The sequence below is a fragment of the Anser anser genome (assembly GCF_964211835.1).
Source record: "Anser anser genome assembly, chromosome: 10".
NCBI lineage: Eukaryota > Metazoa > Chordata > Aves > Anseriformes > Anatidae > Anser > Anser anser.
Genome location: NC_139730.1, coordinates 19,036,282 through 19,049,548, shown reverse-complemented (window position 1 = coordinate 19,049,548; position 13,267 = coordinate 19,036,282). Strand labels below are relative to the sequence as shown.

Genomic DNA, 13,267 nt, shown 5'->3' with positions numbered 1-13,267 from the left:
ACGTTTGAAGGTAAAGAACCAGAGATGCATTCTGCAGTCCCACTGGGTTGCAACGGATTGTGTAATTAATGACCTGTGCAGATGTGAAGGCAGGCTTTCCCCAGTGAAGGTAGATAGAAGATGAAGTGTTAGCTTTGGCATAGAGATGGTGAGGGGGCGGGGGTGGTGGCACCATGCGATCACGGACAGCTTTAAAAAAGAAAAAACAGCAGCATAAATTATTTAATGAAGCATATACAGATACTGGTAAGGTTAAGAGACAGGTCTGAACCCATCGGTTTAGATTCAAATCTGCTCCCACTCAGTATTACCTGGCATTCAGACCCAGGAATCTGGTTCAAGACATTGAACTGATAAGATATATGATACGTCACTGGTTAGATGACACAGACAATCCAACAGGGAAGGAAAATGCGTTTGGTAGCTAACTTGTTTCCTCAGCTGCAACTTATTAAAACGAGAGACTGTCTCTGACTAGAACAGTATTTGTCACACATATATAACCTTTCTGGTTCTCTATTTTACATTGAATTAAGTGGTTACTTATAGATTAAAAAGAGCTGCTGGAATCTTGAAACTAAACTCTTAATGCATCTACAACACTTACAGACACATCCTGGAGTGCTGACTGTTTGGTCTGCCTGGTAACCTTCTTCCATATTGTTATATGCCAGCAGCCTTACGTGGTACTTTCTTCTAGGATCTGCACAAAGAGAAAAGGAATAATTAGAATCAAGACAAAAAATAAGGATTTTCAGACTTCTACAGGCAGCGAGATAACCTGAATGTTCTGCAAATTAAATTCAAAACTTGTCTGCTACTGTCAGCAGACCGATAAATGGGTTAAATGTTTGGAAGACTGCCTTTTCTCCTCCAGTCCTATGAACTTCTGTGAATCTTTGCCTAGGCTGCGCTGGAATCAGTTACATCTCCCAGTCTTGCTTCCAGTAGCCTGAAATAACTTTTTTTGGAACAGATATCAGTGGGAATAGGATAAATATCACATTTCTCTTTGAAACAAACTCACACATTCATAGCTACAGAGCTACATTTTTTTAATAGTTTCATTCTGCATAAGTAAAAGTGCTTTTAGTCTGTAATAGAGATCTGTTGAAACAAACAGCATGAGGTCCACAGAAATCAACATTTTTTTCTAGATAAACAGGCTGGAATGAAGCAGGGCAAGTAAGGCAAATGCACAAAGACAGGATCCAGCAAAGAAATGGGAAATGTTTTGGTTCAAGCTTCCTAGAGGATATATAATACTGTGAAACAACAGTCATGGTTAATAACACCTTTGACTTAAAACTACCGCTTCCATATGTTTTCCTGAAAGCTGATTCTGGCATTCTTAGAGGGTCACTGCTCCTAGCTTGAAGGGTCTCCCTCCTTCCCTTTCTCTGGCCATATCTTTGGGTCCTCATATTACAGTTTGCTGCTACTCTGGCCATGCCTGTGGGTTCTCATATTGCAGTTTGCTGCTTCCCTCAGTTTTGTTAGTGATACACTGGCCTTGGTCCAAGTGAAAAAAATACTACAGGGAAACGAGTAAAAAAGAGGGGCCTTAAGCTTTTCATAAATGAAGATGGCATGGAGTACAAACCACCAGGATGGCTGCACTGCCAAAGCTAGCTTCTCTGCAGCCTGCTCTCTTGATATTTGTAACAAATCCATCCATACGATGGGTGATTTGCAAAGTGGTCACACATATGAGCTCTTATGGGCGCAGCTAAACTTTATAGCAGCACTGATGTACACATTATTTTCCTCTTCCACTGTGACAGCTAATGAATCTACTACTTAATTAATTATATACTTAATTAATGTTTTAAGAAGGTCTAGGCCAATGTCATATGACTGTGTTATACTTGATTATTTTTTTCCTTGCACTAAATACCATAATGTTATCTCTTTTCAAAATAAGCTCTCCTCTTTCTCATTTCAGCCAAGATTTGACATGGCCTTTCTCCTGAAATAAACAGGAACCCATTTCCTAACCACAAACGACTTGGGCTTATGTCAGATCGTTAGCGCCCTCTGCAGTCTCTGCATAAGCAATACAAACTTAACAAAGCTGGATTTTGTTCTTCCATATATAAGGCACAGTTGCTTCATAAAAATGCATTTTGTAAAATGTTTTCATGCTTATTTTGAAATAGACAATCTTTTTGTGATTTAGTTACTAACATCAGCCTTAATTCAATACCACTAGATACAGTTTACATCTAGGTTTATTTTTAAGATTATTTTACCGAAATCTAAATATAGGTGTAGAGCAAAATGAACTCTTAAAGTTGGCTTTCAGTTATTTCTTTGACATATTTAGCAATTTAGCATTAATGTTAGAATAGGCAAGAAAAGCCCATTCCTGTTTTCCTCAGTGTCACAGGAAAACAATATAAATAGCCAAATGTTGGAAAATGAGTTTTTAAACATTTTTTCACTTTACGTCACTTTAACAACAGATGAAGTCAGTTGTTACTAGTCAACAAAACTGCAATCAGATAAAAGGAGATGGACAAAAACACCAAGAATAACGTTAAGCACAACGTAAGTGGAAATACGGAACTTTAACATGGAAAATTCAGAAGGATAGCAAGATATTATATATATAAATCATTACAATCTCTTAGAAGTCTGTAAAAAAAAAAAACTCATCTGAAGGGAAGGGGCATTTCAAAACACTGAGCCCAACCAAAAAGATTACTACGCTTCAGAAGTACCAAGTGACTTTCACATGTCCAAATCGAGTTATGGTAACTTTCTGACGTGAATTACAATGCGTGTCTCAGAAAATCAGAAGTATCTACCTCCCCAGACTTCCTACTTAACCTGTGGTAGGAATACAGGTATTTAGCACATAACTGAAATCTTTGAAAACAAAAGCAACATTAAAAACTGAGGCCATCAAAACATCTTCAAGATCTTTTTAGGATTATGTTTTGGAGATTGTTATACTTGATTTTCTCATCCATTCTTAGAGTAAACTTGAATTCAAGTACTATTTAGCAGACCTTTGACATGATTCCACACAAACAGGTGGCATCCAACCAGCCCAGTGTCACAGTCTGCATCTTTTTCTTTACAAGTTCCTGCAGAAGAGGCCCCTGCTGCATTTCCGCAAGACACATGATGACAAACACGACAATTTATCACCCTGCTGAGCACCTTCAAAAACTCCATGCCCTTTGAAAGTGGTCACCCAGAACTGATCACCTTCACCGTGAAATAAAGAATAGCTAAGGTCTAGTGCCCTGCTGAGCTGAATGAGGAGCCTGTGAGGTCTGTTTATCCTCATTGCCTTTTTTTTTTTTTTAAACTTGAATTCCTCATTAATGTTTGATTGGGGAGAAAAAGAATGTGATGTGGAAGAAAGAGGCAAATCTAACTCCCACAGAAAAAAAAAAAAGAATTCACATGTCTAAGACAAACACTTTTTTTGATCCAATGTGTTTTACTTAATTCTGCACAACACTGAATACCATTCATCTTACTCTTGTAAGAAGTTTCAAAAATTCTTGCAGGAAGTTTCAAAAAACTATCTTCACATAGAAGAATCTGTTTAAAAATAAAGCCTTTCAACTAGTCTCTACCGTCTAAAAATCAAGGTTATTTCCACTTCATACACAGGACATCACTGTTCAGTTGGCAGCAAGACTGGTTTAATCCAAAAGGGGTGTCACAATTTTTGAGCTGTCATACCTTACTGCTTCTATGGCTGAAACAGAATCTGCTGGTATCTGTAACTGAAACAGTTACTGAGCAGGGCTGCATTATGTACTAGCCTAGAAAAGCCTAAATACTACAGAAATCCAAAAAGGAGAATACAAAAGAATTTTAAGAGGACAGTGTATGAAGCAGCTAAAAAAAAAATGATATAAAACTTGCTTGGAAAATATTGGAAAATATTTTTTGTCTATAGTCACCTCTCTTCTGTGCATTATGAACAACTGTTGGTTTTGTCCACAGGCTTATGGTATGATTTACTCCTAAATGGCAATCCCAACACAAATGTGGCGTAAACACTTTCATCTAGCAATTCATCAACTGGATCAAACATTCAAAGCCAGACATATCCTTAGAAAACGAACTTCAGGAGCTTTCTCATCTTCAGCCTGCATAGGTGTCCTGAATAGTTTACACATAAATCACTGATAAAAGATTGTGGATGGCATGGCCACCTAGGGGCTGACAGTCTCAAATTTAGTGTACGCCATCCATGCACATTATACAGCAACAGGAGGCTGAGAGGCTCAGAAATCAAGGAAGTGAGCACTGAGGCCATCATTCACGCCCATAAAAGACCCAGAAGTAACAGACATCTTTCCACAGACAATCGCTGCTATTCAGAAACAAGATGGGCATGGTGATTCACTCAAACACTAAAAAAAAACAGTTTAAGTCAAATAAACAAACAAACAGCAGCTCACATCAAGATTTCACCTCTGCATTTTCAAAATCTTTATGAACAGCCTGGTAACACTGAATCATTTCATTTAATTCTCCTGCGATTGCAATTGTCAGCATTTGTGTAGTGGTTGAAGGTTCGTTCCCAGACAAGGGGTGAACATGAGCAATGTTCTAGCCTATATAACAACCAGATTCATTTTGTTAAAGTTATTTTGTTCCTGTTGAATGTGTTGTTTGCTTGTTTGGTTTTTGCTCACTCGTTTGTTCCATTTTGTTTTAATGCTGCTGGCTACGTTAGACTGTTATAAAATTAAGTAAGTGTCACAGCACCCACAGCCTTTTTACAGGCATTTTTATTGTCATTACTTAAATCAGCTGGTGGAAAAGACACAAAACTACACTGTTCATACAAAGCAAGAGGCCAGCACTGATGTCAATATAAACATGACAGAGCTAATACATAGATTTTATTACAGGAGTGCCTCTGGAGTATATAGACTGTCTTTTAGAAGACATTAGAGACTGGATGTGATAAGCTGGCACAGCTTCACACAGCACAATGGATCTGCCTCTTACAACCATTTTATATAACCAAAGCCTGGCAATATTTAAAACACATGAATAGTAAAACACATGAATTTAAAACACATCAATCAGGGTCATAAATATCACCTCTAGTAATAATATTCCTATAAAATACACATTGGAAGAAGCTAAGTATGCCTTATAATGATTAATATAATGGTTAATTTAAAATGATCGGAATGGATACTGTTCCAAACACCACTGTTTTGCCTTTAAAAAAAAAAAGAAAAGTAGGATCAGCCTCATTTTCTTATGACAGTTTTTGTAGGTAGGTCACAGCTCCCTAGCGATACTTCTCTAGCATCCCATATGCTGTAATTCACTCTCCCATAAAAATCTGCAGTGAGCCCTGCAGGTTCAACCCCAATATGTCTTTTAGCAGAAAGACGCTTGGGGGAGCCTTCTCCTTCTTTTACAAGTCCATAGGTTTAGAAACTTTTCACAGTAGGACTATGGCAAAGCTAAATACTGTAAGTATGAGCTAAAAATACATTGAACTATCATTTAAAACATAGATTCTAACTTGGAAAACACATTTAACATTTCAGTGGCTGAAGCTTGGTAAGAGTTCAAATGAGAACACTTCTCTATTTTATTGTCTTAGTGCATCATTAAGGTGTAATTTTAGAGATTATGTTTAGCTTCTTGGCAGATAGAAAGCTCAGAGCAGTGACTGAGGTTAGTGCTGTATAAACAGATTCAGCAAGAAAAGCTATAGCGAACTCAGATGTCCCAATCCTGTTTTTATGACAAATCATTTCATTTCTCAGGATGGAGGGAGAATCAGATCCGCTTATTTATCTGGACACAAGATACTGACAGAAACTGCAAAAACATCATGAAGAACTGACAATTTCTTACCAGTTCTATTGCTCTACAGCTGTAGATGCTCTACAGATGTAGAGAACGGATGTTCTTTGGAACTGCTATATTTTATTGCATCAGCTCAGTTACTACTGCCATCAGCCTTGCTTCTGTGTAATTCTCCCATTTCTTTTATTGTACGGAGAAGCAGCATTCAGAAGTACTCATATGCGTTTTTTCTCAGTTTATTTCCAAAACTTAAAATTGTAATAAGTTCCAGTTATATACATTTCTTAGTTAGGCAGGTTTTAAATGTACAGAGACCAGTTTCCAAAGCCTGGAAAAATATAAATGGTCTAGTAAATAGACAGTGGCAGGCAAAGCAACTACAAGTAACAGAAATTATACCTTCCTGTGCCAGAACTAGTTTTAGTGTATGTGGGTGTATTAATTCCACGGAATTCCATTAAGTCAGTGTCTCAAACTTAATATTTTAGAAGAACTAAAGAACTGAGACAAATACACACACACAAACATAAAACAAGCTGGGATTGTTCCACAACAGAATAAATGATGCTCCTGATGACCCTTACTGGCCTCTGAAATATATACACTGAAAATCTAGGTTTTCTGGGATGACTGCTATAGTGGCTATCATTATCTGAAGGAAGGGGAAAAAAAGGTTCTCTGTTTGGAAGACATTTCCCTAATGACAAAGGTGACATGCAGAGAGGAAGGAACATCTCTCTCCCACCAATGTGTTTTGGTTCCATCTGGTAGAGTTATACCTCATTACTGCCAGATGGTGTCCTCATGCACTTCCAATGAATGCAGCTGGAAAAACTAGAGGCATCAAAGATGAAATGCCTGTATTAGCAATTAAACATCTAAAAGAAAAAAAATGTGCTTCTAATTGCTTAGCAGCTGGTGAAGTACTTTTTAAATGCAACTATCTCATTCTTAAATTATCAAGATTGCACAGATTGAATTTCTTTTAGTAAAAGTTACTAAGAACAAAGTCACTTCCATATTTAAGATGGAACAAAAAAATCCATTCTTGACACGTTCTGTTACATAATTAAAACTCTCTCATCTTGAAGAAGGATACCAATCAAAAATCTTAATCCATATATAATTCCATCCTCCCTCCTCAAAAAAATAATAAAAAAAGAAGTGCATATGTCCTGATTACATTTTACCACTATCTTCAAATCAGTTTTCTGCAGAAGACCAAACAATGTTTATCCCACTGAGATTTTGATAATTTGTCTTCGCACAATTCTTCCATTCCAAGTAAATCTACGGCATTAAAGATAGCCATAAAACATGTAACAGCAGGTTCCATCACCATATTGTATCGGCAAATACAGCTCTGTAACACCCTTGATTTAGAACTATAAATTTGGATTCCATATAAGCTTCAGCTGAATGAACAGTTACCCAAAACGTGTCTGGTGTGTACAAACACAGCCAAAATTTTGGCTTTCTGGTAAACGCTTCATAGAAAGCATCTGTTTGCAGGCTACTTAGTCAAGGTTACAAGAGAGTGTAATATTGCAACCCCTAAAAGCCCTGTCATTGTTTCCTTCAGCTGCTGCATGTTTGTGAAGCTCCAAAGGCCTTGAAAGGAGCCAGAGCAGAGCCAACAGGTCAGGGCTAGATAAAATTAAGAAAGAATCCGAGGTCAGATCATGAAAGAACCCCCCCCCCCACCTCCACCCTCTTTTCAACCCTCCAGAACAGTGAGTCCACCTCTAGCAGCCTTTCATTTGTCCTGATAAGAAGAGACAGCAATCCTCAACCTGGATTTCAGACTTTTTAAGTCCTTTCTGGGGAGTGGAAAAGATAAGGAAGCCCAAAGAAAATGGACATTTTACTACCCTTTACTGTTGACTCGTTAAGTCTGGATACTGAGCATACTTTCATACTTGTTTTGAACATCCCCACTCTCAGCACTTTAAAAGCAAAATATTGACAGAAATAAAAGTATTTGGGGCTTTGTTCTTGTTTCTAAAAGTATTAGGACTGCACAGAATTTCTAGGAAAAAAGAGTTGAGTGTCTTCATGTCCTGAGTTGAGCACAGTGGATAGAAACTACTTTTTCAGTCACATTCAAGCTGGTGGTTCTGACAGGTGGGGAAGGGGATAAATAAAGTATTTCTTTTAGTCCAGCATACGTACAGATTTTAAATACTACCTTTTTCCTTTCAATTTCAATTATCAAAACAGTACTGTACCAAGAAGGCTGACAAAATGGTTGTCCTAAGGACAAAACTTCTGTGGCCAAATGTCCATTTTTAATTTACTCCTTTGTGCTGCTGGATTTTTTGTGTAACCCACAGGTCCATTGTTGGGTAGTGGTCCGGCTGGATAGCTCATTGGTCTGGCTTTCCAGGGTGACTGCGCTGCCCCCAAGCCCATCCCTTCAACACAATAAACTCCAGATAATTATTCAAAGAAGAGGCCAGCAGCATGGGCTGCTCTGACATCAGGTCATGGCCTTTGACATCGAATCTGGGGCTAGCCAAAGTCTGCTCCAAGCAACAGAGGTCCAGGGGAATTATTAAGGGGGAAGGGTGGGAAAGGAAGAGCACTGAGAAATACTATCCTTAAAAATGTACTTTTGAAGCAAAGTAATGTAAATACAGCAGAAACTTATTAAGAAAATAAGCAAATACATTTCAAATATACTAGACAAAAGGGCCAGAGAAAAGCACATCAAGCCAAACAGTAACATAAAGCTGGGAAGTAGAAAGATGACACAAATTCAGGTCTTTTCCCCTCAAAAAAACAGGTATTCCCTCTCAGATTTTCAGGACTGGATTTAATTTTTTTTTCCCTTCAAAGAATGCCCTTTTACATTGCTCAGGTACATATGATTAAGCAAATAAACAAATTTAGCAATCCTTTTACATTATGGCTTTTAAAATCTTGTCCAGGCTCTGGATATGTAATTTCCAAGCATCCTTACAAGTTTCAGATAATGATATTTAATGACTTTTTTCTTTAAAGGAGTTGCAATTTAGTTTGATCACATATTTTAAATAACAACTTTTTAATATCAGATTGAAGTAGTTTCTGAGAAGTTACAAATTGCCAACATTTTACACCTATATGGCTTGTTCTTCAACTTAAAGGTAACTTTAAACAGTTAGAACAAAGCCTGTCTGTGATACTCATGTTTTCCTTTGCAAACCAAATAACTGAAGAGGAAACTAAGCGATTTGTTCTTTTTACAACATTGTGAAGGTTTATTTTGGTAGAAACCAGAACATATGACATATATGAATTGATTCAGCTAAATAGTCTGGCTTTCCATGGCTTTGGATGGATCTCGCTTATTTGTCTAAATGTGAAAAGGGTCTGTATCCCTTTTGTAGCTCTGCGCTATCCCCTTCGAGGGCCCCAGGACAAATAACACCTCACACCCCCTTGCAGTAAAAACATCACCTCTCCTACTGCCCACAATCAGCAATGGCAGCTTTATACAAAGAAGCGTGAGGGGAGGGCTAGAGGATGAATTCCCAACATCCAGCATTTGGGCCTTTTAGAGAACACAGAAGCGACAGAATGATTTAAATGCCTCTAATCTTTTTAAAAGAAATTAAGCAAATCTTAAGGACTTCAAATTGGCTCCATTTTTGTATGGGCCGTGTCACATTACTGCTGTGCCTGCACCAGTTTTGATCAGTCTCTGGGCTTCTCTCGTGCTTTAGGGAACTGTTAAATTACACAAGCAAAACGCTTTCTTCCAATATTATTCTAACAACACACTCTAAAACTAGCAGACATCCTTATGTTAACTAGCCTGGCTCACCATTTTCAAAGTGAGCCCTCAAAAGCTAACTTGAAAGCAATACCAGAGGCCTGGACAAACACCTAATTTTGATCTTTTGTGCTCGTCTTTTCTTCTAAGAGACCTTTTCTTTTGTTACTGCCCAGTGGAAAGCACATAGCTCATTGGTCCTGCTTTGAAAGATGAGAGCACTGCCCCTCAGTCCACCCCTCGGAGCACAATCACTTTAATGGAATTATGTAGAGAGGCCATCGCTGGAAGAAGAAAGGGAGGGAGAGGGGGAGGGAAGGAGTGTCCGAAAGAGCCAGCAGACCATCCAATATGCCCAGTTACTAACCCAGATATGTCCACCGAGATTTCACACACTGCTGCAAATAGGATGTGCTACCCCATACAACAGGTACCCTTACATACAGCTGTATGTAAGACCTGTACATGAGAGACAGAACAGTTAATTGGAGACAGACGTTAGAGAGTCTGATTTAATAATAATTATAATGCTGCTACAACCACCCTCAAGAAAGGGGTGCGCTACAAATAGTTCTTTGCCATAAGAAGGAGACTGAAAAGATGATCTCCCCCGTGAAGACCGGCCTTTCTGTGTTGCAGAAGGAAAGGAAGCATGGACAACGTGTCTGACCTTCGCACTGAGAGGAATGCTTCCTGAAAACGCATCTAAGCACAGTGCAGTGAGCAGTCGGGCAAGTTTGGCTTAACAACTGTTTAGATACCAAGCACTATAACACATACGCACCGACTGCCTGACATCCAGCATCACCTTACAAACGACACATTTTTATACAATGACAAAGGAAATCTGTTCACAGCACCCACACTTTCCCCTGAAGCTATGAAATAAATTTTCTTACAGAACCAACATTTTCTACTGATCTGTCATGGACTCCCCATGCCATTTTGACCCTTCTGAGCAGCAAAATGAAAACACTATCTATCATTACTTGCACCACAGCGACTTTCTAGAAGGTGCACAGTTTCATTGTGAAAACATCTGTGGTCTGGTGACTCATCTCAGATCTCAAGCTTTAGGAGTTGTGCTGTGGCAAGCATGACTGCAACACGCAGAATTTTCAGGTAGGGCAAATAACCATCAGCCTGGAGCTCTTCCTTGCAAGGGCAACAAGGAACTACACTAAAACATCTGCAAATTGCTATATGGAAAGCAAGTCAGTCCTAAAAGGAAACAAGCGATGGTTAAGCATAAAGTATGTAAAAGTGAAACCACTATATTTTTATTATGGCAAATATTAGCTACATAGCCCCTACCAGCTGTACATATATATAATTGGAGTCCAGACTTCAGTGGGAAGTTGTGTTTTTGCAGGCTTTGAGGGCCACGCATGCTCCCGCTCTCAGAGCACTCCCTTGAATTTGTCACACACCAATACAGCAATGCAGTATGAAGACAGAGGAGAGCTTATCTACACTTCTTGTACACAGGCTCTGTGGCATGCACAGTTGTGTGAGAACTGAACATTTGCTAAATACAGAGTGGAGGGGCAAGTTAACCTTGAAGACTAACAAGTTTTAGAGCAAATTTTCTAAACGGATGCATTTGTCCTAGACTAACAGTCTGATACACATTCATTGGTTCTAATATGGCAGCTCTCTTATTTACTTTGCTGAAGTTATATCCAGATGTATTAAGAATGGCTAAAGAAAAAAAAAGGCTGGCATCAGGCCGCCTTCATGCACTACTTTTAATGCAAACTATTCATTGCATTTTCCCATAGCACATGTTAACAAAACCAGGAAGCAAGGAAGACAGCTAATAACACTTGTAAAGAGTTCTCCTTATGTGCCTTAGCTCAGCAGGTAATTTCACCTTAAGTAATGAGGACACAGGTCTCTGTTTCCTCAGCCACGAGATGCATTGCGGTATCTCTCTCCACGTATGAACGTGTCTGTTACTTTCCCCCCACTATCTTCTTAGCTGCCTCATTTTTTTGTCTCACTGGTTGCACGCCTTTGACATTTAACAAGGGTATTCATTTTAATTACATTTAGATTATGCTGAACAACCTCCCTAGTGGTTTGGCACAGCAGGGTTATTTTTAGCTTTCACATTTTCATACAGTGACATCCTGGACTTCTAAAACATGCCCTAAAGAAAATTTCCATTTGTAATGATCAGAAAAGTATCCAAGACCCTACGATGTCCTTGGCTCTAACAGGCACTGCTGTTATATTCATTGGCACAATGGCATGAGCTATTCATCAGCAGTTTTGTGGTGGGTATTTGCACAGAAAAGTTTATTAAAAGAATACAGTAAGTGACAGCTCATCTCCAGGCAATGAAGCCCGATACACTACACACTTCTATTGCTTCCCGAATGATTTCAGTGAGCATAAATTTGGTACAATTCCTCATCTTGTTTTCATGTCTTCCCAGGCCAGAACTCTGTACTTCTAAAATAATTCACCAGCAGGATTACTAAGTCTATATTAGTGGCAGCAGTTGTGCAAGTTGTGCTTTTAGGTAAATAGATGTTAGCGGTTTATTTGAAGACTACTTAATTAAGACCAAACCTCTGGACCAGTCTTTCTTTCTACACCTTGCAGGTGGTGTAGAAAGAAAGGGTCAAGATGCTCATGCACATTGTGAATTTCACCTTAATATTCTCAAAAGCTCAAATGCTTTAGTAAAGAGTAATTTTCTGAACTGTGTTCTGAGTACTAATACCCTCCTACAAAATGTTGTTTGCTGTCTGTGCAAAGAAATGTCTGAACAAGAAGAGTAGCGTGAAAAATGTCAGGCTTCCTGAAACTTCTGAAATTTTTTTTTGCTCTTCTGGCTGAAAACATAGCCCTACTATTTCTTTATACTTTGTGATGTTTTGTGAAGGAAAAAAAAAAAAGTACATGTATTTTTCCCACTTGGAAATGGATTATAAAATGTTTGAATGTAAATACTACTTACTATAGGTAAATATTACTGTACTTTAAAGGATGCTCAGAATAGCAATAACAACATGGAAAAGTAAATTGCATCCTCGCAGAACACGGAACAGAATTTCCACAGACGGTGTCCCTTTTTCCAAGGATGCTTTTATACGTTTTAAGTATTTTCCATAATTATATATACAGGAATTTGGCCTTAAAAATGTTTTTCTTTCTTGATTTTTTTCCAAACAAAATCACTTCTCGTTGGAAGCAAAGTAATTGTCAAAATGTTTGACCAGAGACCAGCTGTAATTTAAATCTTTCACCATACCTGCTATATTTTTTAATTAGTTTTGTGAGGAACAAGTATTAAATACATGTCAAACACTGCATTAACAAGCTGAAAGGTAGTAAATGAAAGACTGGGAGACTGCTCATAAACAGGGTTATTTTTGTTATCTTTCTTAACCCGTTCAAAATTTAAATCCAATCTTTATTACTATCTTGATTGAAAAAGGGAGAACGAAACGATCTTGATGTAATTCCTCTGCATATGAAGTTTATACAATACTTGGAAAATAGAAAGCAGTCTGGCTGATTGATTACTTCAGTAAAATAAACACAAAGCTACTTAACTCTTAGCTAGCTATCCTCCTTTGTACAATTAAAAGGTTTTCCCATCATTAATTCAGTTTTATAAAGGCTAAATTGAGCCTGCAGTTTGATGAGCATTTTAAAGCAACATTAGCCAACGCTGCTGCTGAAAGGAGC

General features: G+C 38.2%; 1 protein-coding gene across 3 annotated transcripts in view; it reads right to left on the bottom strand.

Moving 5' to 3' along the window:
- PRTG (protogenin) overlaps positions 1–13,267 on the bottom strand; it is an 80,308-nt gene that overhangs the window by 12,981 nt on the left and 54,060 nt on the right. For all 3 annotated transcript variants that reach the window (XM_083849971.1, XM_083849972.1, XM_083849973.1), the window contains 2 exons: positions 608–703; positions 3–189 (listed from right to left, as the gene is read on the bottom strand). In XM_083849971.1, the coding sequence (XP_083706097.1) occupies positions 3–189; positions 608–703 (283 nt within the window). The remainder of the gene's footprint in view (positions 1–2; positions 190–607; positions 704–13,267) is intronic.